General features: G+C 38.7%; 1 protein-coding gene across 7 annotated transcripts; it reads left to right on the top strand.

Moving 5' to 3' along the window:
• The first annotated feature begins 167 nt into the window (after positions 1–167).
• LOC111322335 (bone morphogenetic protein 1) lies at positions 168–27,675 on the top strand. Of its 7 annotated transcripts, XR_015991650.1 has the most exons (10): positions 199–2,947; positions 4,016–4,069; positions 4,826–5,254; positions 7,042–7,428; positions 8,367–8,750; positions 9,803–10,207; positions 11,224–11,634; positions 11,874–12,666; positions 13,135–13,238; positions 14,711–14,966. XR_015991650.1 is itself a non-coding variant. In XM_088733037.1 (9 exons), the coding sequence occupies exons 2-9, from the start codon at positions 2,893–2,895 to the stop codon at positions 12,248–12,250; spliced, it is 2,502 nt and encodes an 833-aa protein (XP_088589163.1). In that variant the 5' UTR covers positions 200–325; positions 1,720–2,892; the 3' UTR covers positions 12,251–14,622. The 7 variants fall into 7 exon arrangements, 5 of the variants coding, with proteins under 5 accessions (XP_022781150.2, XP_088589164.1, XP_022781149.2 ...); XR_015991649.1 differs by having other exon boundaries at positions 11,874–13,238; positions 14,711–14,961; XM_088733037.1 differs by lacking the exon at positions 14,711–14,966 and having other exon boundaries at positions 200–325; positions 1,720–2,947; positions 11,874–14,622.

Below are 27,675 nucleotides of genomic sequence, written 5' to 3'. Positions count from 1 at the left end.
ATAGATCAACCCGTTGCTGTAATCTCAACTTAAGTTGCCCTCGATATAAGAGAATTAAGGAAGGCGGTCGAACGTTTGCTGCGAGAGCAACAAAGGAATGGAGCAAACTAAATGTGGACGTAAAACGGAGTACTAGGGTAGGGCATATCTTCTCTCTTCGTCCACGTCTCTCAGTCCCCTTCCCACCCATCCCCCACACGTGACGGATTGGAGCTGAGGAGATTCGTGACTTAAATCTGTGCTCTTCGCTCTGGTGTGGTGAGCTGAATCGTCGTATTAGCCCCTGTTTTACCCATGAAGATTGTACGCCCCATGGAAATATTGGGTAATGATTTATTTATGTTTTCCCTATTAAGATATATTTTACTCCCGTATATTTTTAAATAACTTTTAGCTATGATTTCGTGAGGTGTTAGAATTCGACTTCCCGCACATTGTCCGCAACTGCATGTACGCTTTTGTTTACGAGTCAGAGTCGCCGTAAAAGTCTTGTCTAATATCAGGGAGAATTATGTCTATCAGCTACGTGAACTGCATTTTCAGATCTTTTTTCGAAAGGCAAGAAAACTTGAAATAAAGTACTAACTACCGCCTCCCGGTTAGCTCAATGGATAGAGCGCTGGACTGTAGTGCGGGAGGTCGAGGGTTCGAGCCCCGGCCGGACCAACACTCAAGGTCTTAAAATAATTGAGAAGAATTTGCTACCTTTCTATAACATCAAGAAATGGTTAGATATTCTAGTCTTCTCGGATAGGGACGAATAAATGGAGGTCCCGTCTCCTGCAGGGTTGGGGCAGGAGATGTTAATTTCCCACACACGAGATTACTGTGTGATGGATGTCCTCTCCTGAGGTGGGATGGGTGGGTTAGGACAGCAGGTCCACATCAGCTATTAGAGCTGCCAAATTAATCAACCTGCTTAAACAAACAAATGAACTTCAACTTCAACAGCCATCGATCGTCTGCAGCATTTGAAAATCAGCTTTTAACACACAAAAGGCTTGTGGCTTGCGTTAAGAAAACGGAAAAAATTTTCGACAGACCGTGCCAAAGTACTTTACAATGATTAAGTACAATGCGTTAATCGATGCATAAGGAATCATATGAATTGTAGCTCCAACATTTTTCTAATCATCCAACGTGTTCGGTTGCTCAGCTGGGCATGCAAATTTTAATTTGATGTTGTTAGCGGCTGGGTCATGCAGTTGAAAGCCGGGCTCTTTCTCTGAAGGTCAGTTATTATCCAGTGCTCTCAGGTGATCTCTTCCTTTCCTTACCTATTATATTTGGTGGTACTTTTTCTGTCCATTTTCTTAAAATAATTCCCCTTTCCTCTGATTGACTAATTCTGCTCCGACGAAAGGCTAACGCTCGAAACGTCAGCTTTTTTAATCGTTACGGTGGCCAATTTACCACTTCAACTTTGTTGATATATCCAAGTTAATTCTGCCAAAGTTGCTGTTTACCAAGAACATAAAATTAATTATCTAAGTTGATGTTTTTTAGAATTATGCTAGGCGCTGGCTTTCTGAATCATCAAAAGAGTGCCAGCGTCGATCATTAATTTGTAGAATGTCAGACGTGTTCTGTTATTATTCAGCAGCTGATGCTTTGGAGGCACCTTTTGTTACATGTTATATATTAATCATCCTAAGCACGGTGACAGTGTTTTGAAAATCATTTACTGTCTTTACTGTTCCCAAATTTCAATCTTGACAGCTCTTCCATGAATTACCAACTTTGCCATAGACTTCTTTGATCAAACCTGTATTAAGGGGTCACCCCAGGGGAATGGCAGGGTGACCACTTAATAAAGGTCAGCTAGTAAATACCGGTGGTTCCATGGAATAGAGGTATTGTAAATAATAATACAGGGTGATTGTTTACTGCAGGCTCCACAGAATTAGAAAAGGAGTATAATATTGTAAAAAATGGCCATTTTCAGCCATGAATGACCACTTAATGTATGAAACCTCACTCGCAAATACTATTCTAGCATCAATTTCTGGAGATAAACAAGGACCTAATATACTTAAAGACTTGTTCTTACTTTTATTTGAGTAATTCCCCTTTGGTGACCATTCAGTACAGTTAGAGGACAATAGAAACAGACTGTTGAGTTGTTGGTAGGACTGCTGCAATTAGTCAGCAGTGTTGCACATGTGAAGAAGCATCTGTGTGTTTGGTGTAGAAAGCATGGTTGACAGCCTGAATAAAGTTTGCTTGTTGTGTTTGTCCAGCTCTTCCTGTTCATGTCTGTATTAGCTGGTCAACAGGGTGACCATGACCTTTCAATAGAGGTGGCTATTAATTTAATAGAGGTGAAATTAATATTGCTTGAGGGGAAAGAATTTCGGGGCCTTCAACAACTAACTGCTTTTTACAGAGTAACTGCTTTATACAGAGTGATCGCTCAATACTGTGCTGTTTAATACAGTGTGTTACGAGGATCGAATTATTTTGACTGAATCTGTCACGCAATCCCAGACTTTTTTAGAATTATCTATGATCTGTAACATTCCAGAAACTTCTTTCATGTGACTCAGCAGTTTCCAAAAATAGTACAACTTGTAATACGCTATAAATAGTAATAGAACATTCTAGATAACTAAAGTAAATGTATAAAAGCTGGCTTGTGAGGAGTACAAAGGAGATTTGGCCGAGGGTTTACCCTTGTGGCTTGCTGACTGAACTTTTGGAAGCTATGATGGGACGAGGCTATGACCTTTTGACCTTGTGATATCCGGAGAGAAGAAAGAGATGAAAAAGACAATAGTCGAGAGAGGAAGAAGATAGAGAATACAGAGTTTACTATGGAGTCCTCCGCAAGAATTTGTGTACACGGAAAGTCATGAATCAAGAAAGCCAAGCACTGTGGTCTTCAGTCAGCGGATGTTGGAATTGGAAGTTGATCAAGACGACGAACACTTCCGCGGCATGAAGGATTGTAAGCCTGCTTTATGAACTGCTTAACTTAATCTTTAACCTAAGTAAATTAGACAATGTAAAACTAATTAAATAATAGTTAAAATGGGTAACTGCTTGTTGTTACATTTTTGTTGCGTGCCATATATCGTACTCGGGAGTCTATTTTCATATATGCTTTGTTAGCAGACATTTGTTGGTCATTCGTGCACGTAACAAGTGCTATGTAATACAGTTTCAACTGTTTGTGTATTATTTACTTGTATATGACTATGACATGCCTGTCTAGTCAATAACCCTGCCTTATAACCAGCTCCATTTTACACTTAGTTTTGTATATCAGCAAATAATTTATCCTGTTAATCCCATTCTGATGACTTTTAACTTCCTTGGGAAAAAGAAACAATTCCCTTTATAACAGAGGCTGTATGATCTGGGCTCTAATGTCTTTTTTTTTTTTTTTTAAAAAGAAGAGTTTTAGAATTCTATCTGTAATTCTTAGAAGCTGCAGCCCCTGTAAGAGCCCTAGCTTACAAGAAAAAAAATAGAAAGTTGGCAAATGAATTTGTTGGTTAAATGCTGTTTTGGCATTTTGTGGGGAAGTCACAAAGTAAGTTGCAAACTCTTTATGCCACAATTCTGTTTCCATGTTTTTTATTTCTGAAGTTGAATTGTGAGATCTTATTGACCTGTCACAGGGGTGTAGTGAGGATTATTCAAAGGGGGGGGGGTCACACTTTGTCAAACAGAGGGTACTCACCAGATTGTTCTGTCCACTCCATATTTTACTAATCTGAGAAAAGGGTGGGAGTCACAGCACCCCAGGACCCTCTTAGTGACACCCTTGTGTCCATGTATTAAGGCCAACTCTGTCATCAAATATATATTCTTTAAAATAAACAAGTATATATTATATAAATACTCAGTGTGGTAAATTATGGGTACAAAATGAAATAAACAAAGAGTTGATTTCATGTAGTATGTTCATAGAGTGTATGTTCTATATCCGTAGCCAGTTTTATTGCAGAATTTATTTTTAGTTGCTGCTGATTAAAAATTCATTTCTATTTCATATTTAATATCTATTTAGGTGTGCTGTTTTTATCCTGGACAACCACGAAGACCACACTAGCACAAAATACCAGTAAGTGACATTAGTTTAATTCATTTGATTGTCCCATATGATTAAAAGCGTCAATGAATGAGTTGAACTCTGTTAGCAGCACTAACAGATACATATGATTTAGTGCCTGCATGAGTATCTTCCTTTTAAGAACAAACAGAGTAAATAATAATAATAATAATAATAATGATAATAATATATATGTTACATAAGAGAGAGTTTACTTCAAGTTTTATGTTTAGCCAACTGGCTCTATAAGGGTGCCCTGTTCCTTTTACTCTGACCCCTCATTAGGAAATCTAGACCTATTTTAATGACCAGCAACTGATGGTCTGGAGGTCTGCATTTGTGTAAGTTTCCTAGTGCTATTTTGAGACTCCTCTTGTTATGCAGAAAAAAGATAGGTCTTTTTTGGTTATATGTTAAGGGTTACTTGTTGGTTAATTTACACTCTGACTGTATGGTCATATTTTACTGTTGTATGAACAACTGTTATGATAAAGTTTTCGTACTATATGGAATGGAAGCGTTTAATTTCAAAAGTATTGGACAGGTGATTGGTTGAAAGGAGCAAGGGAGGTACTGATAGTCCTGATTCTTTCCTCAAGGAATGAGTTACACACTGACCTGTTGTTATACAAAGGTACTGTATGCTCCTGTTTGCCAGAGTTAAAAATACCTTGAATATCCAAAATCTTGAATGGGTCTGATTTGAAAGGACAATAGACATTGTAAAGGTCAAATTATTTACAGAAAATGTCTCTGTTATCTCCACAGCTGTAAGTCCCAACAACACATGCTTGCCAGGGAACACCAACAACAACAACCTCAAATTATATGGCCTTAGTGGAACGTTTGAGAGTCCAAGAGATCCTTATAACTCCCAATTTTATCCAGGGATGAGCTGTGATTGGCTCATTACTGTACCAGAAGGGAGCATTGTAAAACTCAGCTTCGAACTATTTGATATGGATTTTTTGGCGACAGGTTCTCCTTTATGGTATTGCAGTGGTGATTATGTAGAGGTACTTAAGGGGAACAAAAGTGACAGTGGAAGCAGAGGAAAATTGTGTGGTCTTACAAATCCAGGGATTATCCGCTCGAGTGGTCGGTACATGCTAGTGCGTTTCAGATCAGATTTCTTCTCCACCCCGTATCAATATTACAAAGGATTTAATGCTACTTTCACAGCAGAGAACAAACTAAGTAAGTTAATTGGTGTATAACTGTGGAGCCATTGTGGATGACAGCGGCAAAGATTTTTTTTTTCCGTTCAGTAGAAGATACCTCCTCCCTTGAGTCAATTTCAATTTTGCAGCAATTTCCATAACTGAACGAAGCTCCTATCCTTCTTGCAATTCTTGTAAAAATTTTCCCCTTCGCCCCAGTCAATATTGCAAATGATAAAATTGGACTGCATGATAGAGTATTTGTATATTGATTGATTAAATAGATGATCAAAAAGAAGCTTGATACTGAAAAGGAGGTGCAGAGTTTTAACAAAACTTGACCAAGGTTCTACACTCCTCTAGATATGAAAGTCATTCAACCAGGGTTTAAGACCAATTTTTTCCGATGACATTTCCCAAGAAACCCTGCAGGCTTCTGATGTTTGACTTGCACGAAAATTTTGTCTGTTGAAGTTGCTACAATCTGTAGATTTTGTTTCTCATTTCTAACTTTTACTGCTTATACACGTATCAAGCATTATTTGCTTCGGATTTGAGAGCAATCGCAGTATACTCGGCCCATTCATTTGCACAGGTTGGCAACTTTTGAAGAAAGAGGCGTAGAATGGAAGCTATTGATAATCATGATACGCAAATGAATGAGCTGGATGTACTGTATTTTAGCCCACATTTGCTTTCCATAGTGTGTCATCGTTATATTCGGGTCCTTTTTCACTTTATCATTTATCATTCGCAACTAGTATAATTGGCTGTTTTAACTTTCCGATTACAGCAGGGCTAAAAATTAACTCCAGTGCTTGGTGGCCAGTTGGGCCAGTTAACTTGAATTCTTAGTCGCCCATCCCAAAAAGAAGTAGCCCAGGATTTCCTGGTTAACAAGTGTTTCGAAACCATCCCGCACGGAAGTCTGGGGGAGAGTCACGTGGCAATTCCAAAATGGCGCCTTGAATGTGGATCGCTCGTGAAAACACCCGGGTGAAAACGGCTCGGAATTTCCACTTCAAAACTAAAAATTTACTAAAATGGACGATGTTAGAGTCCAGGCAAAAAACGAAGAGAAAGGTAGTCCGATTAAACTACATATTGGGTTTTATTTTTAACTTTGTACTTCTCATAATTTACATTGCATTACAGCTTTTCGAGATTGTACATGTAGTCGCCCATCGGGCGATCAAACTTAAACTTTTGGTCGCCCTAGTCAGTTTTAACTCGCCACTGGCGACCGTGCGACCGTCAATTTTTAGCCCTGTTACAGGTGTCCGATTACAGCCAACTGTCGGACTGCACTGCCCGATAACACTGTCCGATTACATCTCTACAGAATAACTAATGAAAAGTAAAGCAGCTAATGCGTCAATCACATTGTAGGAAATTGTGATGGATAGGATTAATCGTGTAGTCTGATCGTCCAGTTGAGAGACTTTACCACCTCAGTGAAAGTCATCATCCGAGCCGAGTGAAGAATTGTTGCTGGTTGAGTGTCATAAATCGGGTTATTGTGCGGTGATTGGTCAATTTTGCCGTGATCTTGTCGGCTGTAAGACTCAAATGGCGTAAGGTTGTTGTGATTGGTCAGTTTCGTTGTCAGTTTGTTTTTGGTGTAGTTGCTGACATTTGGCGAGGAATTCTGTTCTTAGTAGTAAACCAGACTTTCATTCATCGGGTAACAGCATTGCACTTTGAAAAACGTCAGTTAATACTATTAAAAATGGTCCTCCTGAGAAGTATTCTCACCCGGATGATCACATTACACGATCAAATGTTACACAATCAAACCATTCGTTGTATTTTTGTACTTTTTAGTTTGTCCTTACAACGGTGAAGCACTTACTGCTTCTGTATCACATCAGAAGACACTGACGAATCCAGGCTATCCTTTGGCTCCTGTCAGTTTGTTACCATCGAGGTGCAGGTGGATACTTGAAGTACCGGATGAACTTTCCACTGATGGAGCATACATATTGAAAGTTACATTTAATGACTTCAATCTGCAAGAATATTATGATAAACTCACATTTCATGATGGTATCAGCTCAGCATCAAAGCGTCTCGGAAAATCATATACCGGAAGAGTCCATCCTGATGTTCTTTATTCTACTGGACGCCACCTATTTGTTGATTTTTCTGTGGAAGGAAAACCTTTAGCGGGCGTAGGCGGTTTTAGTTTAAACTTTTCAGCCGTGGTCAGAGGTAATGTTATTTGTTCAGTCTTGGGTTTACTCTGAAAAACTCAGTTGGCCTAAGGGGCTTGGGAGGGGTAGGGTAGGGGGGTGGTGAGTGAGAAGATGGGATTGTTTAAGTTTTCGTATTGTTTAAGTTTTTGGAGTTTTTCTTTCCGTGGTTTGACTATTGAAGCCTTACAGATGTTGGAAGTGTATTGGGGGCTGACCTCGCTGGGACTTCAAGTCCGTACGTTAGTCCCTCATTTAGTACCTTCTTTTTTTTTTTTTTTTAGTTTATTATTATTATTATTATTATTTTATCTTTATTCTTTGTCACTAAATGGAAGTTACTATAAATAAATTTATTACGCGACTCGGGCCAATAACTAAAATCAACCAATCAAATGCTCTATTGCCGGTCCAATATTCTCTAAGTATTGGACCGGGCAGTGTCCCGAATGGTCCCGAATGATACCGCACCTGTGTCCCTTTGAACTTCAGTCGTATAATAAATCTCTTATTAACCAAGCTTGCTCGGGACCGTACTGGAAGAATATCGGCCCTCGGTCTTTTTTGTACGGACCTCCCTGCGCTTGGTCCGTACTGTCAAGACTTCGGGCCGATATTCTCCCAGTACGGCCCTCGCGCTTGGTTAATAAGATATATATATAAATAAGTAGGGCTTAGGGAAAGTCTGATAGTATTCTTCAGAACGTCATGGTCAGTGAAAAGAGTAATTTTTCGATGTTCTGGATCATTTGGTAGAGAAGAAAAACGCACTATAGAAGCATTCGACTCTTAATCAATTGTTTTCTGGGGAGGAGTTCGGGTGGGAAGGGAGCAGCACAAACCTAAGAATAAACTAAGCCTGAATAGGGATGAGTAAGGTTTGTGAAGATCGACAAGGATTGCAAATTAATGTCTGAGATCGAGCTGTAACGTTATTTTTGTTATATTCATTTGCAGAGGAAGCCTTAGGAGTATGCCAATCGCTAGACGGGAATGCCAAGCGTAATCGCCTCACTGGTTCCTCTGGTTCGCTCTTTTCCTCTTTCTACCCTGCTCCTTATCCGACTAATTCCAGTTGCATTTGGGTGATTTCTGTTCCTGGTAACAAAAGAGTAAAGCTGATATTTGATAAGATTGAAATTGATCGGAAGGACCACGTACAAATACTTGATGGGCGAAAGTCGTGGAGTAAAGAGCTTGCTGTTTACCATGGTTACAACTTGTTTAGTACTGGGTCAGCGGTGTACTCGACTCGGAAGTACATGCGGATACAGTTTCATTCCTATCAGGGCTCCTCGGATTATGCTGGATTTAAAGCACATTTTGAGGCTGTGGATCCGCGTAAGTACATAATGATTTTATTTATCAACATGCAATTGGTTTTTAAGGCGTAAAGCGTGTTCGTAAGCTCGTTCAGTGTTCTTAATCTGCCGGGAGAAAGTACAAGCCAGATGGGGTTTCGTGGTGTTCCTCGCTTGCTTGGCGCTCAAGTGCGTCATCCACATCAACTATGGGGTTAAAAAGGTAATTTCAAAGTTAGCCATCCTTGGTAAATGAAAGGGGTAGAGGCTTGCAGTACTATCGATCATGACATCTTTAGGATAGTGATTGTAGATAGAAGTTTCTAGAAATGTATGGAATGCCCAGTTATGCTGACATACATACAGGAACTTCGTACTGTCATACCATGGAACTTTCAAGAACATTCTATTAGGTCATGTAGTTATGATGTAAGACTACCAAAATGTGTTGTAAGCTTCTGAAATATTCCAGAATACTACGTAATGTAAGGACTCAGTCGTGTAGTAGTAGTGATTGTTGCTAGCAGTGACCGATCGACCGACCGAACGAGAGAGAGCTACAGTGGAAAATTGTTCATATATAGAAGATTTGGAGGCAGCAGTGAGCTTGTGTCAGTAGTAAACTAAGTTATACTCTTAAGAGGGCTGTTTGTAGAAGATAATCATTTTATTGCCTATAAGAGTCGCTTCTTAGTAAAAACCATTACACGTTGTTTGATAAATTGGTTGAGTTTTTAGGAGTATAGTGTTCTTTCTGTCGGTTAAACTATACCGTGACGAAAGACATAAAAGCTTGGTTGTTCACGAACTTTTTATTTATAACTGAATCTAGACCATGTCCCTGGACGAAGAATGTTTCCAGTGTATCTTTATATCAGTCTCCCTTTTTACTTTGAATTTATTAAATATGTGGTGAATAGCTTGAATCACTGACAAAAGTGTAATACTTCATCACCTTTGAGTCGCCATTCGGACCCTAACATTCATATAGAGTATGTTGAAACTCAAAAGGGTTTAGAATATGTGGATAGCCTGCCAAACATTTTCCCGTAAAATGGTGAGTAAATTTATGTGATGCATCTTTCTCCTCAGCTGTAAGTTCCGAGCAGACATGTTTTCCGGGCAACATTTACAACAACAATCTGAAATTATCCGGTTACAATGGAACTCTTCAAAGCCCAACCGGTGGCGAAGGGTATCTCTCTCACTCTAGCTGTAACTGGCTCATTGCTGTCCCAGATGGGTACTATGTAAAACTCAGCTTTGACACCTTTCAATTGGTTCAAACTGACATGTCAGGAAGATGTGATGCAGATTATGTAGAAGTTGTAGATGGGGAAGACATCTATGGTGACAGCGAAGGGAAAATGTGCGGTTCCAATGCACCAAAGGAAATCTCCTCTACCGGTCGGTACATGAGGGTGCTTTTTAGGTCTGGTCCAATCAGATCATCTTTCAGGGGATTTAAAGCAACATTTACAGCGCTTCATGACCCACGTAAGTGGAAGCATTCTCATTTATTCGTTTTATGGTAAGTCGGTTTCTTCCCGTCAAGCACCTTGCCGGTTATTCGTAACATCCCTCGTTTCTGATCAACCGATGAAATTTTGTCTAAAATAAATTTTAAAATTAGGCCGTAGGAAGGGCAAGTTCAAGGCAACACAGGGTGTTGTTTGACCATGCCCTTAGGTTATTATCACGATTGAAACAGAGTGGTTAAACAAAACTGTTACGTGCTACGCTATTTAGAGAAAACTCCTACTTCGTCACTTTCTTTTCACCTAATGACTAACTTGGACGGAAAGACAGACACATGCATACGACATACGCGGGTAAGGGTTTGTGGAGAAGAGAAGAACGACCCATTCGGGAACGACAGCAGTATAGGTGTGGTAAATAAGACGAGAATGGTGTTGAATCAGAGAGAGCCTTTTAATTGAGTGTCCCGAGTGCAGAACCAAAGTTCATGTAGTCACAGAATCAAATCAGAAATAAGATAAAAGTAGATGTTATTCTTTGTAAATGTAGATATATTCTTGTGTAAAAGATCTCAAGCCTGGGAATTACTTTTGCACCCGACTGGTTCAGAAAAAGGCGCGATATTTTATGACCAATAACAGGGCATAATAAGGCAAGACGAATGACATTTGGAAATATTTTCGACACCATTGACCATTCCTGTGATATTTTATGCTCAGTAATTTCTAAGTGATAACTTAAAGAGACTTGTAGAATGGACTCGATAACTGACACAATCTCAACGGCTTTTGAACTTGGCGGTGATCTACACGCCGGTGTGTTATTCACAACTATTAAATAATGTTCTTAAAAGAAATTGTCTTAACATGCCAACCATGGCTTCTCGATGTCTTTAAGCCTCCATCTGGCCATAAACATTTGCTTTTTTTCATGTCAGATTTTGATAGGCTCTGTGCAACAGCCCCATCTTAAACTCCCCTTAGCCAACCTTAAGGAATTTACTAAATATTGTCTTCCGTTATTTGACTCCGTAGCGAAAACTAAAGCTGTAAATTCCTACGAGTTATGTTACCCGGGAAACGTCCACAACTATGATTTGAGATTGACCGGTTCAGAAGGGATTCTAGAGAGTCCTTTGACCCACTACCCACCGAGTTTATTTTGTGAATGGCTCATCACTGTACCCGAAGAACATAGTATTGAACTCAGTTTCGAGAGATTTCAGTTGGATCCTGAAGGCTGCAGAGATTATGTGGAAGTTGGAGATGGATTGCCCTTCTCTGACAAATCTTTGGGAAGATATTGTGGAACTACGATTCCCAAAGCCGTTCGTTCAAGTCACCGTAATCGGTATATGTGGGTTCAGTTCTACTCTGACGCGGATTATGTAGGCAGAAAACCACACAGTGGATTTAAAGCCACCTTCAAGGCCATATCAAGTTCAGGTTCAAATTAATTATTTCTTGTCTATCTTTGTTTTAAAAATTAAATGCTTAATTTGTTGTAGCACATATCATGTAACAAACAACGCAGCTATCTTCACAACGCCTCCTGAAAACGACTCTAAGCTTTAGTGAATCTCGTTCTCAGGGCCTTTTCCCTTAGTTAGGAAAAGGCGCTGGGAACGAGGTTGAGCTTCAGTAAACTCTGCTTACTTGACTTTTGTCTCTCTTTTTCCCTTTAGAGTCGCATACGTTGGTGACAGCCGTTATTGTAAGTGTAATATTGTTTGTTGCACTGATTTGCCTTCTCGTTTGTTTGGCGAAACGAAGTAAAAGAAGAAACAGAGAAGCAGCGGAGAGAATTCGAATGGCTCCAGTATCACGCCGTACTCAGTCTGAACCTTTTGACACCACAACACCTCCAGTAGATTACGTTCCCAACGAAGCCCCAACGAACGCAGACATACCACCCCCAGATTACCCATACCCACTAGAATCGCCACCACCCTACCCCGGTAAGGGACAGATTCCACAGTTTCCACCTCCGGGACAGTCGTATCCATGGTTACAAAGTGCGTCGGCTGAAGAATCAGCTATCCATGAGAATGAGAATTCGTGACGTTCTTTTGACGATTTTATTGCGGGATTGTAGTCGTTAGATAAGTTCAAGTTTCAATATGCGATTGTGGAGACGAACGAGACACAAGCGTGCTCTACTGTCTATTCAGAGTCAGCCGGGCAGAGAAGCTTACTGACCTTTTCGGTCTGTTTAGCTTTCTCATGCTTGTATTCATTTCCTTCCTGTTCTCACGCCTCGTTTCTTGGGCTGATGCTTAAGGAAAAGTAAAACACAAATACATCTTACTCTTCATATCGGATAATTATCATCATCTAGCTGTTATGGGTGTTTTCATACCTCGTTGGAGCAATCTGCGCAGACTGTCATCTCAGTCGTGGCCCATCCTTTGAATTTTTCCGACAACCTGGTTGGCGAATTACAACCGCCAAATGTGACTAAAGAGTTGGTTTGTGAAGGTATATCATTCAATTACAGAAATCGTAAGGGGGACTATGATTATAATGACTTATGGAAGAAGAAAAGCGACGCTTACCAAACGGATGAAGAGAAAATAGTTTGTTGTTGAAGTGAAATGGCAACGAAGTCTACAGAATTTATTTTTAATTGGAGCAATCATAGCCGGAATACAATTCATTTAACTCAAATTTGAATGAAATCAAAAGAATTATCATCGACATAGTTTTGCTAATTTATCAATGACTTTCTTTGATTTCTCTTTTAGTGGATTATTTCAATAGCTGAACATACGCTAGACAAGTGTGGCGATATGAAAAGCCTTAAACTCACCTTCCATTTGGCCCTCTTCTGTTCCCTAAGTTAAGGTGTGACAGGGTTTTTACGGAATACAAAGAGATTGTGTCATTGAGCTATTCTTAGTGACGTAACTTGATTTAGTTATTCTTGATGCATTTTTTTCTCTTTAGTCCTTGCTTACACAGGTAGTAGAGGCTTGAACTGTGCTTTAGAGGTAAAGAGAAAAACAAGAAGTTGTAACCTCCAGCTTCATTCACTGTTTCCAAATATTCAGGTATAATTAGTTCCTTACTTGGAAAAAGACTATTTTCTTCTTTCTACACATTAACTTCAAACCTTTCCTCTTACTTTATCAATGATGTGAAACATAATGTATTGGTAGAAGTTTCTTTGATGTAAACTTGGTAGTAAAAACTATCGATACAAAGGAACGACGTTCAACCTGTCAGATCTCGTTTTCAGGTTCTGTTAAAAGATAATAAGTTATAAAGAATTGTCAAGAGAATATGATGTTTTAAAAACGGATGAGAACGCAAAAAGCACGAAGGCGTGGGAAAATTACATAACAGTCCATTTTATGGTTGGGTGTGTGGTTGCCAAGCCTTTGGACGAGAGTGAGGCTAAGGGTGACCTTGTTATGATACAAACTTGCAGCTTTTCAAATGTAGATGACATTATCGTGCTTACTAGATACTGGTCCCTATCACAACAAGGTCACCTTCAGCCTCACTCCAAATCAAAGGCTGGGCAACTAAGTACAGAACTGTAAAATGGCCTATTACAAGCCACCAAAATATTTGAGGTGAAAGAATAGTAAAAAAATAGCTTCGAGGGGTTTGAGTCGCACTGTCTGTTTAACAGTGGTTTCAGTTCCTTGACAAAGAGCATTTCAAAAATAAGACAATCAAGTTTGTTCTGGCACTTTCTTGATATGTTAAAACTTCGCATGATATTTCCCGGTTCCATGTCATGCCCCTTTCTGAGATGATCTCCGATCGCCGATCCTTTGAGGACTGAAACCACAGCTAAACAAACAGTGTTACTCAATCCGTGCGAAGTTATTATTTAAGACTATTCTTTTAACTTAAGGGCCGGTCTTGCCCAAACCGCGGTTTTATGCAAACAGTGGGTCTTACGTATTCTCAAGAAGGAGGTTGTTTTCATGAGAAAATTCCCCTGCCGTCGCTAGCTTTCGGCCCTCTTGAAACTGGTTACTAAATGAATTTTCAGCCGAGATAAAAGATTCAGCCAACTTTAAGATAGTTTAGATCGCAGTTTTGAAAAACAATGGCTTAACTTTGTTTAAATAACCGGCCCAAAGATTTCGATTGTTTGTAATTATACAATTTTAACATATCATTATGCTTGTTATAGTCTCATTCGTTTTTAAACTCTTTTATTTGTATGCTGATTTTTTATGATTCTTACATTTTACTCCTAAGTTTAACATAATAGAAGGGGATTGTCATCTCTGTTGTAATTGAAAGATTAGAAAAAAATGTAGGTTCAATATAAACTAAAATCAAGAAATCGCCAAACATTTCTCTTTGAAATATATTCGCTTCCCTTTTGTGTTTGTTTCAGGTGTTTGTTTTTCTTACGATCTCTAATGCCTACCCAGCTTTTCCAGCTCGATTAAACACATACTTGAGAATCTATTTTTGAATTCTTAATTACTATTTCATACCACTTCTGCTCATGCCTAAAAATTTTCCTTTACCATAGTTGTTTTCTGTCTCTACGTAGATCCGAATTTTCACCGAGGCCTCGACAAAATGAACAGGGTATGCATACCTGAATAAAGGGGGCAAGTTTCTAAAGAAACTGTGGTAAATTTTGACGAATCGACACAATTCGTATGGGTCTACTCGTCCCGTGCTTTGTTAAGTTGACTCGTCCCGTGCTTTGTTAAGTTGACTCGTCCCGTGCTTGGTTAAGTTGACTCGTCCCGTGCTTGGTTAAGTTGACTCGTCCCGTGCTTTGTTAAGTTGACTCGTCCCGTGCTTTGTTAAGTTGACTCGTCCCGTGCTTTGTTAAGTTGACTCGTCCCGTGCTTTGTTAAGTTGACTCGTCCCGTGCTTTGTTAAGTTGACTCGTCCCGTGCTTGGTTAAGTTGACTCGTCCCGTGCTTGGTTAAGTTGACTCGTCCCGTGCTTTGTTAAGTTGACTCGTCCCGTGCTTGGTTAAGTTGACTCGTCCCGTGCTTTGTTAAGTTGACTCGTCCCGTGCTTTGTTAAGTTGACTCGTCCCGTGCTTTGTTAAGTTGACTCGTCCCGTGCTTTGTTAAGTTGACTCGTCCCGTGCTTTGTTAAGTTGACTCGTCCCGTGCTTGGTTAAGTTGATTCGTCTCACAAGCCAATTAGGTATGAAATGCATCGCGTTTAGAACTCATGCGGCATAGGCAAGCCCAACGGGCTCGTCAAAATACAGCACAACTCGTAAAAATACTCAGCGATACTACACAACGTAGCGTATAATAAGATAAATGAATAAAGGCTGATAGTTTCGAAAGAAACTGTTTGGGGCTGCGTCGGTGGGAGTAACGAAATAATTTGGATATATCAACAAAGTTGAAATGGTAAATTGGCCACCGTAATGATTACAAAAGCTGACGTTTCGAGCGTTAGCCCTTCGTCGGAGCAAATATATTTATTATAATTTTTTTTTCGCGTATGCTACTACTGAGGCCTCGACAAAATAACCAGCAAGTAATGAGAATGCTTAAAATCGGAAAAAATGTGTGTATAACTTTAAATAACATCCATTACACAGAATTGTAATGTACTCCCAATTACTAAATACTAAGCTATCCTGATTGCAATCAGTTGATATTTAACCTTCCCTTGTAAATAAGACTTTCGGGACATTTTCTAATGAAATTCCCAACCAATTCGTATTTGTTATTTCCCTGAAGCATAGAAAATAGGAGCTTTCGTTTCTTTACAAGGATTTTTTGAGAACTTAAGTCGAGCTCTTTCACTGATTTTACGGCGCGACAAATTTAAGCCTTACGGCGGATTAAAGGCTACCAAATTGTACGAGTCTGTAGGGTGAGTGCAATTTGTGGGCTTTGAAAAATTTACGACCACTGATTTATCCCAAATTGTAAGAGATGATACATGTGAATACTTTGTTTTCCACTTTAGCTGTATTTATTTCGTGTCATGGCTCACTGGTACGGCCGCATTCCTTCGGACTTCTCCTTCATGACCTTGCTTCGTGCTTTTAAACTTTATGTCACGACTACTGAAAGTTTGTAGTGAGAAAACGTAACCTCAGTCTCTACTCTAGAGGCCTGAGTTTCATCAAGGATTTGAATGGACAAACTGAATACCCTTGCAAAGGTCGATTCAGGTAAATTACTTCATAAGTTATCGATTAAGTGGCAATAGTGATTCCAAGTGCGACATGACAATCTTTCAGAATACAGCATGCGAACCCGCTCGATCTTGATGATTTTTTAATTTTTTTTAAGTGAAGTGCCGTTGAGAGTTGACCTCTATTCTTAATTAGCTATATGACATTTTAGCTTTATAATTTGGTACTGAGAGAATTAATAGCGGATTACTATTCACAAGAGCTCCTATGATTTGAGAGAAAATGAAAACGTCAATACAAACTTTCTGATGGTGAGCTGCAACCCCGGACAAAACTGTTGAGACATTTCAATGCAATTTTTAATTTCCCGCCATGCAACAATCGTTTCCAAAAGGAACAAACTTGCCCCCCTCCCCACCCCTGGTACAATGTTGTTGGGGCTTAACAGCTCAAGCATGCATTTCTTGTGTTACCGCAAACAACATTGCAAAAGGGGAGGGAGGAAACAATCTTTGAATTTGCGACGGTAAGCATTTTTGTCAGGGTGAGTGCAAAAAATAGGTATTTTTGTAATGTGTCTCAACAGGCTTTGTCCGAGGTTGTAGCCTGAGCTACGGTTAGGCGCGATTTCTTATCGATTCACGCATTTGTGTGCTAACAAATTTATAAAGTTTAGTGTTTGAATAGTGTATTATTTTATTTTGAGAACTGGAGAATCAATTTGAATTTATATTAAAAACATCCGCTTAAGTAGCAAGGGCGATTTCCGGCGCATTTTAGTGATGTTTGAATAGTGTATCATTTTATTTTGAGAACTGGAGAATCAATTTGAATTTATATTAAAACATCCACTTAAGAAGCAAGGGCGATTTCCGGGGCATTTGAATTTAAAAATCAACTTACGGAGAGAGGAACAGTTTGATCTCGTTGCTGAAACACTGATTTCGAACTTTTCATTTTTACAAAGAGATATTGACCAGCTTCTAGCCGGCTAATTTCGGTTACCTTTATAGCTTATTACTTTTATGAATCGCTAAAGAGTTTGGTAGATGACTTTGTTTACATGAACCCCTACCCGTTTGCGAGAAATTGAAGACTTCAATATAATGGCAAACATTCAGCCAGCCGGAGCTACCATTAGGCACCATTTTTTTTTTTTATTGATGCATAAATAAAGAAAAGTATTCGAATGTTGAGCCAAGCATTTATAGATTTATTTCGAGAAAGAGAACAAGTACAGTTTTTTAAAAAACGATCCAAAACTTGAACGCCGGAAACCTAGGCAACTTATGACATCGAGATCGTTGACGGCATGATCATGGAAGCTAGTAATAAGAATTACTTCCTAGCGTGTTGCGAAATTTAAAAAAGATTTTAAAAATTATCATGTGTCATGGTGATAAGATCTCTCAATTTATAATCTCTTTCACAAACATATGATGAACACCCAATATATCGGACAGATCTGAAACTGGAAAACAGGAAATCGTAGTTCGTCTGGGATTTTCCTAACGTGAGAAAGTACTACAAATAATACTGGCGTCAGATCAAAAGTTGAGTTCCCTCCGGGGGGCTTTTTTGTTCGCGCGGCCTCGATCATTGTTGTTGTTGAGTCTCGAATAGCTTCGTAATTTTTTAACAAGATATACGTTTACAAACCCCCTTTCGCTCCACAACAGACTTAGGAGAGCATGTCACACTTAATCCCGAAAGTTACATAAACTTAATGACAACCTTTTACCGATTATTTTACCTCTTGGAGGTAAATCTTTTTGCTCATTTCATTTCAGTTTCTATCGCAATTGTATCAGGGTTTTCTTGATGCACAGTCCCACCCATTATCCTCAGAAATACACAGTTAAGATGCAAATTGCATCACATGCTCAAAGTCAACGTGCAAAATTTTCTGAGTTACCAGATAATCGCAAGCTACCCAAAGCTAGTAATAAAATGCCAGGCAAAATGACCAAGAAATGCCTATATTTACAGAAGTGCTAAATCTGATCATTCAGAGCCAGTTGCAATCAGCGCACAATCGCCATCATGTCTTGGATCTAATCAAAACCAGTCTGACTTTATAAGAGAGGCAAGATTTTCAAGGGAACATATTGATAATAATAAGTCTTAAATATATAATAACAATAAGTCTCTGAGTTACAAACGTGCTGTGCGCTGAAATATGCATATATCAAAAAATAAATCTTGCTGTTTGTTTATAAAAGATTGTATATAAAAATTAATCCATTTATAAAGGAATTTTTAAGTCTTTCAGTATTAATATTGGGTATTCAACTTGTCTTTCGGCAAAGATTGTGTAACTGGTTTCCTTAGGTTGTGGTAATATAAAATGCAAAGGATGATTCTCTCTTTTGATTTTCATTTAAGAAACATTTGATTCTAACTAGGTCATGCCCACTTCATTTGATATACAAAATTCAGTAACTTGTCATTCAAAAATCATTTCACAATTAAAAAACGCATTAGCGTGCCCGTACAGATTTTAGTACAACAGTTTGCCCAATCAAACAGCGTTTGCACGACCCATTATATTCGAACGTTTCCAGTGATAAGGTGCATTGTGCACTATAGGGAAACAGTGCTCTCGTGGGCTCTGTTGACTAACTTAGCACCTCTTCGAATATCTAACGGTTTCTTGTGCTCTTGTGTTTAAGTTCCACCGGGTCCGTGAAGCGGCGATGGTGAAGATTCTGCTTTTGATCGGAGCCCTGTGCTCGATGACTGTTACTCGTGCAGGTAAGTGTGCCGCGTTGTTCGAACCAATTGTTAGCAAGAATCTCAACTGTTATGGTGGTTCTCTACTAGACAGTTGTCAACAAAACATAACTACAATTAAAATTATAATAATGTTTCTAAAGGGTCTTGAAATTAGCAGGCAAGTCAAGAATTTAAAGAAAGCAACAAAACTTTTGAGTCTTTAAAACATGTTTCGACAGAAACTACTGTCATCTTCGGTTCATTACTTCCAAATGACCAAAATATTTACTCTTATTGCCAATGGTCTTTGCGATTATGCTGTTACGGAAGAGCCGTGACGAATTTATATACGAATTGTGTATGAGTTGTATACGATAGTTTTCTAATGGAAATCCGCCGCGCTTCATTCATTTCTTTTTAAGCAAAAACTTTTGGTAGCTATAGATAGTTTTGATCATGGAATGGAATTTGCTACTCAATACATTCAATTCTTAGGAAAACAACAGGAAAAAACTAGTGAAATAAAACATTTCCTTAAATTTTATTTAAAGCTATGAAAGTCAGAAACTGAACTGGTGCAGAAACAGAAACTAAAAGAGATGGACATTTAATTTTAACATCTGTTGGAAACTGCGAATGAATCACAAAAGTTGACAGCTAATTGAACCGCAAGAGTTCACAAGTACAAAGCTTGCAATAAAGATCAAATGACATTTATGAGAGTAAGAAGAAATTTTGAATCCGTTTATAAACCGAAATCGGCGACTTTCGCATTAGTTTAGCTTTGCTATGTCACCACTTTGCCTTATTTTAAATTTACAGGATACAGATAAAATTGATAAATAAATATTCCACGAGCAACAGATTAAAATGCATTTTCTAATTGGACACAGCCAGATGCGATGTTTTTTCGCAAAAGCTGATCCCAATGAAATCACTGAGCGATAGGAGACTCGTGGCAGGCTATGCCGTTCAACTAGGTACTGCTAGGTTAGGAATGTCCACCTGAAGCAATTGCTAAGTATGAAGAAACCACCAAGCAACAGGGTCATCCCTCTGGTAAGTCCTAAATACCCATGGCTAGGTTGCTCTCCTGATGGTTTGGTAAGTCAAAATGGTGCACTAGGAATAAAGTCCCCAAAGATGTTCAATCAACACACAGCATTGAAAGCATAATCAATTATACAAATACTATGCTGGTCCCGAAGAACACAGGCAGTGCAAAGACAGTGTTTTGACATCAAAGACAAGAAATGTGTTCTGAAGAAAAGTTACACTTACTATTACCAAGTTCAAATGCAATTATTAGTAACTGAAGGAAAATTTTCGTCTTTATTTTTATTTGCTTTCACCAATAGAGAGAATTGCAAGAAATGACAAAGTTATTGACGAGGTGTTATTGATCGAATACATCCTTGCTGTGGAAATAATTTATTGCTCTTGAACTTCTTGAAATGCGAGTGCCAAGAATCCTTTTCCTCTGTCGGTAACACATTCTCTTCTCAATTTAGTTCCACTGTTGGAAGTGCGTTTCCCCCATCACAGTCTAGGCCACTGATGGCGGCGCATTCCCCCCATCACAGTCTAGTTCTGTTGTTGGTAACGCATTCCCTCCATTACTGTGTACTTCCCCCACTTGATTTACAAGTCATTCGTTGAGGTGGTATGAATAATGATGGAATACATTTGGCGAACACCTGCCCATTAGATAAGTGGATAATGATCCTTCAAAGTCTAGTTAAGTGCATCACGATTGATTTGAATCTTGATAAAGCAGATTCCATTAAGACAGCATCTCATTGGTGCAAAGGGAACACAGTGACGATATCAAAATAACACTCTTGTCTACAATGCTTACAAAAACGTCAGGAGTCATTGACCTCCGTCTATGGAAATAAAGCAGATTACTTCATGCCTTCATGTTTGATGAGTTACATTTATCGTGTATAAAACAACTTGCGTCATTTTTCTAATTTGATTTAGCCATTCCAAAAATGAACGTGCATGCTTCGCCCACTCCAGTTTACTCTTTTGCGGGAAACAGTATTCCTGTACCAGTCACATGTAATTTCTATGGATATCCAGTTCCCAGAGTGAAAATGTTTACTGAAGAAAGGAAAGTTTTAAGAAATCATAATCTTAACCCACTTTGAACCAACCAACCAATCAATTGATGAGTCATCGATAAAAAAAATATAAATTAAAATAAAATGAAGCTATTTGCAGATGAGCACTTCGCTATGTGAAATTCGTAACCATCCATGCATAAAGTGTACATGTTATCTCTTACCAAACTTTCGGTTTTTAGGCCCACCAGGCCCACCCCGAGATGTCAAGATAGAGGAAACTTGTGGTAGCATCACTCTTACCTGGCAACATCCATTGGACAATGGTGGCATGCCTATCATCAATTATGTTATAACAATATTGTTAGATGGCAATGTGCTTCAGATCAGAAATGTTGACTGGCCTGCGCGGATGCACAAGTTCAGTTTTCGATTTGAACCAGAAACTAGCTATGAATTGCGGCTAAAAGCGAGGAATGAGCCAGGAACAGGAAATGAAGAGCTACTGTTTATCACAGCTAACGAATTCTGTGAGTAAATTAACTCTAAATAAGATTATAGGTCTGTGTGCTGTAGGTTCAAGGGTTGCAAAATATGATTTGGACTTGCACTAATTAGCTTTTATTTATAAATTTAAAGTGAATTACACAGTTTTCACCTAAATTGTTGGAAGTGGTTCTTAGAGTCATTTATAAGTTCTGTCAAACTGACTATGTCTCACTGCGGATCTGTCTGTCCCAACTCCATTGCCAAGCACGTTTCTAGTCAGGGTAAAATTGTATAATAAGAAATGAAAGGAGAACAGTAAACTGACGCTTTTGAGCTCTCGCGGTTATAGGCCCTCTTACCTGCAAACAAAAAAAACTATATTCGATTATGTGCCCCCTCTAACTTCTATTGTTATAAGAGATGGGAAATCTACAAGTATACTACTCCAAACAGAAAATGCGAAAAGTTCTCGCAGAACAATAAGTTATTTATTTCAAGGGAAAAGTCTGAAACTTGTGTTTTGTTATGTTCCAGTTTTGTTCGCATTATTAGTTTTATTCTGTCCCAAATGTATTTTCATCCCTTCTAAAGCTTGTTTTGGGTTACTTTTCCTATTCCCGTTGGTAATTTAATTGATTTATATGCATAGGTGTGCCCGGAAAAGCTACCATCACAAACAAAGAGATTAATGTTTATGTAGACTTCATTGTAACCTGGACAAAACCAGCTTATAACGGTGGTGGTGCAAACTTAACATACAGACTGGAATGGCGCAAGAAACCCTCAGATAACAACACAAAAGTGGCTAAGAGGGAAAACATCCAAGAAACTCGATCCGCAATTACTGGTCTTGAGTCTGAGTCAGAGTATGAAGTAAAACTCTTTGCAGTCAACTCAGCAGGTGATAGTGAGGCGGATACCAAACATTTCAAAACAAAGAAAGAACCTGGTAAGTCATCTTGACAACTTCAACTGAAGTATTTCACTCTGTATTTAAAGTGCATAACGAGGTAACTATTTCCTGATGAAAACTGGTGAACTGCAGGGTTTTCCTTATAAGGGAAAAATGAAGGACTTAAAAAAGTGTATGGAGAATTTTGAACCATTTCAATTCAAAAGATAAGTAAGATGTGATTGATGCGTTAAAACACTTTTACGCCGTGCTACGGAATATTGGCCCTTGGTCGTTTTAGTACCTCGCTCCGCTCAGCCCGTACTTCCACAACCTTGGGCAAATATTCCTCAGTACAGCCCTTACGCTCGTTAGCAAGCGGGTATTGCAATCAAGTTGATAATTCTTAAAGTTTGAGAACTTAACACATGGATATCAGTTCAAATGGCAAAAATCCCCGATTGTCTGAAGTCAAATTTGTGAAGATGCGATGAAGGAATGACGACTGAGTTAGACGGAAAGTTCCGTATAATTATTTATGTAAGGGACCGTTTATCTACCCAATATAGAGCAAGAAAATGGCTGCCCGTTCTATTTCAAAGCAACCCATCAAGAGTAAAAGATAATTTTATCTTATCAACCGAGTTGGATAATGAAAACTGATCAGCGTGAATAGTATCTAAAGCTGAAATCTAAGGCGTTAGCTTTTTGTCAGAGCAAACTCCTCACAGGCTCTTTAACACACTTACTTATCTAGTTACCGCAGAGAGTCCAAAAATTTTGCAACTGAACTATCTCATTAAGATAATACTTATTTAAAAATATCGATTATGCCGATTATGCTGAGATTTCTTGATTTTTTTTTTAATTACATCATAGCTATTGCTGTTATCACCCAATGCCTTATTTTATTTACCAATATATTCTATATTGGTACTAGTCACAATTACCCACATACTCACGTTAACGTAAAGTAATGAGACAGTTTCGTTCTTTTGAAAGTTATGCTTTTTTTTTTCGTTAACAAAAATGACAACATCATTTATAGTAAGTGTCGCACCTCAACCTATCCTTCAAACAAAAATAACTCTTGCATGCATAGCAAGCCTATTTTTGAAGTAAAGCAATGATCCTGGAAGGTGAGCTACAAATGAAGCAATTGCAGAAATGAAATCTGAAAAAATTCTGAATTCGACGGGATTCTAACTTGTGCCACTCAGACACAAGTTAGATGCTAAAGCCAGCTAAGTAACTATTATTATTTACTACGGAGCGACCACTGCTATCGCAGAAAATAAGCTTGACAAAATGCTTTTCTGCAAATGCTAAAATTGGAGACGACCTACGACGAACATTACTTTATTTGATTTTCAGTCGCAGGTCGAATGAGACTTATTAAGTGTACGTTAAACTGAGTCTACAGTAAGTAAAGGTCCGTTTTCATTCAGCTGTAATATTTTCGTACAGCCACATAGAGCTAGTATCGTTTGTGTAGCTACAACCAGTTGAAAAAATGTTGAGACACCTAAGCGAAGAGCACACTTCTCTACTTCATTAGTTGGCCAAGAAATAATTTAGTGCAAGAAACCAAATCCAGTCCCCTCTCCTCGTTTCAATGTTGTTCATCGAAGTTTTGTAGATGAAGCTGGTTAACCACTGACACTGAAGGGAGGAATGGGGGGATACATAATGTTGGATCATATGGTGAACCATTATCTCATGTGGTGGTGACGTGTCTTAACTCATTTTGCAACAGTTGTAGCTGTATTGATGAATCTTTGTTTTTAGTTTCTCCATCAGCCGAGGGACCTGACCTAGTGATGTTAATCTCATCTTCATCTCTGGCAGTGCTGTGCATCATTTTAGTAATCCTAGTGCGCATTGCTTGGTCACTCCGACGGAACACACCCCTCAAAAAAGGTAATATATATGTTGTAGTTCAATTTTATCCATGGTTCAAATTTTATTTTCCTTTGTTTCAAACATTAACATGACCATACATCATCATACATTAACATGACCGAGAACAAAGGAAGGTAAAATTTGACCCAAGTATAAATTGAACGACAACATATCATCATAACCTGTCATTTCCTTTTCCGCATAATTTGTCACTGCAGGATAAGTGGATGGAAAGGGGAAAATTTCATTCAATTCCGATTTTCAATCTATTTCGGAATACAGTTTGGCAGACAAAATTATCTCGACGATATATACAATGATGCTAACTTGCAATGGAACTTCAATCAATTGTCTAAAAAATACAGAATTGCGTTTGTTTTGATTTACTTCGCTATTCCATCAGTTAAACAGTGAATTAATCATTCAATCCAATCATTTTAAAGGATTTACTTCTTATTTTTTCCTCTGATGGGCAGATGTGAATACTTTGGTTTTGCGTTCACGAACTTCCGCTGAACTGCGCTTAATTATTTAAAGGAAAACTATGCTCCTGAATCCAGATGACAACATAACTTCATTATCGCAATTTGTAGCCGGTGACAATTCATTTTATTGATATTGAAATATCAACTTTCGTTTCATTAATGTTATTGTTGTTCTTTTGATCTTCCTATTAGATTTGAGGCATAGAGCTAAGAAAAGGTGTGACTTTTGTTTTGTTCGAAAAACTAGCTCTATGAACTAAGCCATATTTAGTTTATATATGCATCTCACTACCTAGATGCACCGTTCTTTTCGAAAGAAGGAAAGTTGCTTTAGTCATTATTTACCCTGTGATTCCCCCCCCCCCCCAAATAAAATCCTCGTTTCCTTCCAGGCAATGAATAATGACTGGTCCTTCAGCAGTTTTCTAAGTAGAAGTAGTTATCTATGGAATCAGAATTAATAACAATTGGTGTATTGATCCTCACAAGGAAAAAATAATTCAAGGTATTGCATGAATTATAGCACGAAAAATTTAAAGTTTCATCATCATTTTCATCATCATCATCATTATTGCCCTCATCAACCAGATGCCGATTGGCTGCTACGAAACGAGGGAAATCTAAAGTACTCCCTTGTTCTAGCCATAAGGAACTGATAAGTATTCTGTATAGTCCTTTTTTTGTTACTTGTTTGTTTTGTTTTTATTTCCGTATTTTGGCATTAGACGAAATAGTTCGCACTATCCCCCACTTCTAGTTTATCATCGTGGCCTTGGTTCCCATTTTACCGAAATTTTGCCTCCATAATCATTACTACAATAACCTCTTCGAAGGCTATGTGATGAGTCACTTACATGTAACATCAGTTTAGTTTCTCTCTACTGGAGGGCAAAGTAGGGGAGATGGGTGGGGGACATATTTGCACGGAGAGTTTCATCGCTATTTTCCTTTTTAGCGACCAGCCTGAAGAATACGAAGAAATCGAGCTGTCTCCTCCTGCGATGATGGTATATTTGTATTTTCGAGCAATCATTTATACGGGAATATTTCAGTTTCGAATAATCAACAGTTCTTCATCGAGGTGGAGGTTAATATCCTTAACTTTCACTGACACTGAGTTGAATGATCATTTTAACAATAAATTTCACAGAAACTAAAAAAATTGTTTCTTTAAATTTGCCGTAATATGGTCGGAAACTAAACTCTTGACGCGCGATTTTGTCTCTTCGGCTGTTCGGAGGTGAACACTGAGTATTTGGTAATGGAGCGCATATTTGCACACGACAGGTAAATTGTCACCGGAGTACCCCAAGGGAAAATTAAACGCTGAGTTAGCCGCTTCGTAGAAGTGGGTAGCGTAAATTTTTCTCGTCGCTGAGGGACTTTGGCCGAAGCGACGCGAAAAAGTTCGTGACTAATCGGTAAAAAATTTTTGGCATCACAATTAAGCTGTTTTGGAAGAGTAGGGAGCGCATATTTGCACACGACAGGTAAATTGTCACCGGAGTACCCCAAGGGAAAATTAAACGCTGAGTTAGCCGCTTCGTAGAAGTGGGTAGCGTAAATTTTTCTCGTCGAGTCAACTCTCAATGGTCTACCCCAGGAAAAAATTGACCGCTAATGTGGCAATGCACACATCGAGAATTCAAAATACGTTATGTGTCTCATTCAGACCACTTCTCTCCGTATAAATCTTTCGGAGCAACTTCAGAATACCCCTCCACATCATTTACATATGTCAGGAGGCTTTGAAGAATGAGGCATAACACAATAGACACTATTCTTATTCAATGACATGGAAATAATGTGGCCGGGTATTCTGAAGTTTAGCCAATCTTTCTCCAGAAACTGTCATAGTTCTAAACTAAAGTCGTCATAGTTCTAAACTAAAGTATAGTCTTTCCGAGCGTTTAAATTTCCCGCTCGTATGCTACTCGGAAACTTCGACAAATCCCTCGTGTATTCTGAAGCTGTTGCGCCATTGTTCAAAAATGGCCATATAGGGTCATTTTTCGCTTGTCTAACAAAGCCTATTATTATCAAAGCTGAGCCACTTTTCTTGATACGCGCGTAATGCACAATTGACCTGTGTGGTTTATGATGATTATGGTTATCGATCTTATTTAAACGGTGTTCCGAGGGGAGGCTGGAATTGCGAGGTTTGATGTAAAAAGGATGGTGAAAAAATGGTCGGTGAACGGTTGGTAAAGTATTGGTGGATGTGTGTTGATACCCTGTCAATGAAAGGAATTTTTGATGTGACGGTGGCGTGTTTGTGATATGTCGGTGAATTTTGATAACGTGCCGGTGAAGCGTAGGTGAACGTCCAGAGCGTGTTAGCCATTTTCATTTAGCTTTAACACATCTTTTTAACCAGGCAGGTATTGCGATATTTGTTGAGCTCCTCAAAAGTGAAAAAGTAAAAAAGTGAAGGCTTAGAATTTGGGCTCAGGGCGTATGAAACCTCTATTAATACCCTCAGGGGTCTTTACCATCTTCTGAGGGAGAAAACAGGTTATTGACCTCATTCAAAGTGCGGTGCATATCGGTATTGATAATACCTGTTTTATTTTTGTGTTCCAATAGGTGCCTAGCGACAGTGCTCAGAATCCGGACAATGTGCAAGCTTCAAGCGCTTTTTCCCACATCTCTTCACGTCTGCACGCGCCAATAGAGGGAGAGAAAGACGGAGAATACGAAAACTTCAATCAAACCAAGACTTTGGACAATGCGAATAAATATCTGCCTCTCACCGATGCAAGCAATCTTGAGATGTCAGCCAACAATTCTAGCACACATGCATCACTTTCGCAGTCTAAAGAAGAAGAGGGTGATAACCCCTAG

This window comes from Stylophora pistillata, chromosome 9 (assembly GCF_964205215.1).
Source record: "Stylophora pistillata chromosome 9, jaStyPist1.2, whole genome shotgun sequence".
Classification (NCBI taxonomy): Eukaryota; Metazoa; Cnidaria; class Anthozoa; order Scleractinia; family Pocilloporidae; genus Stylophora; species Stylophora pistillata.
Note: the sequence above shows the minus strand (reverse complement) of the source record. Positions and strands in the feature narration are given on the sequence as shown.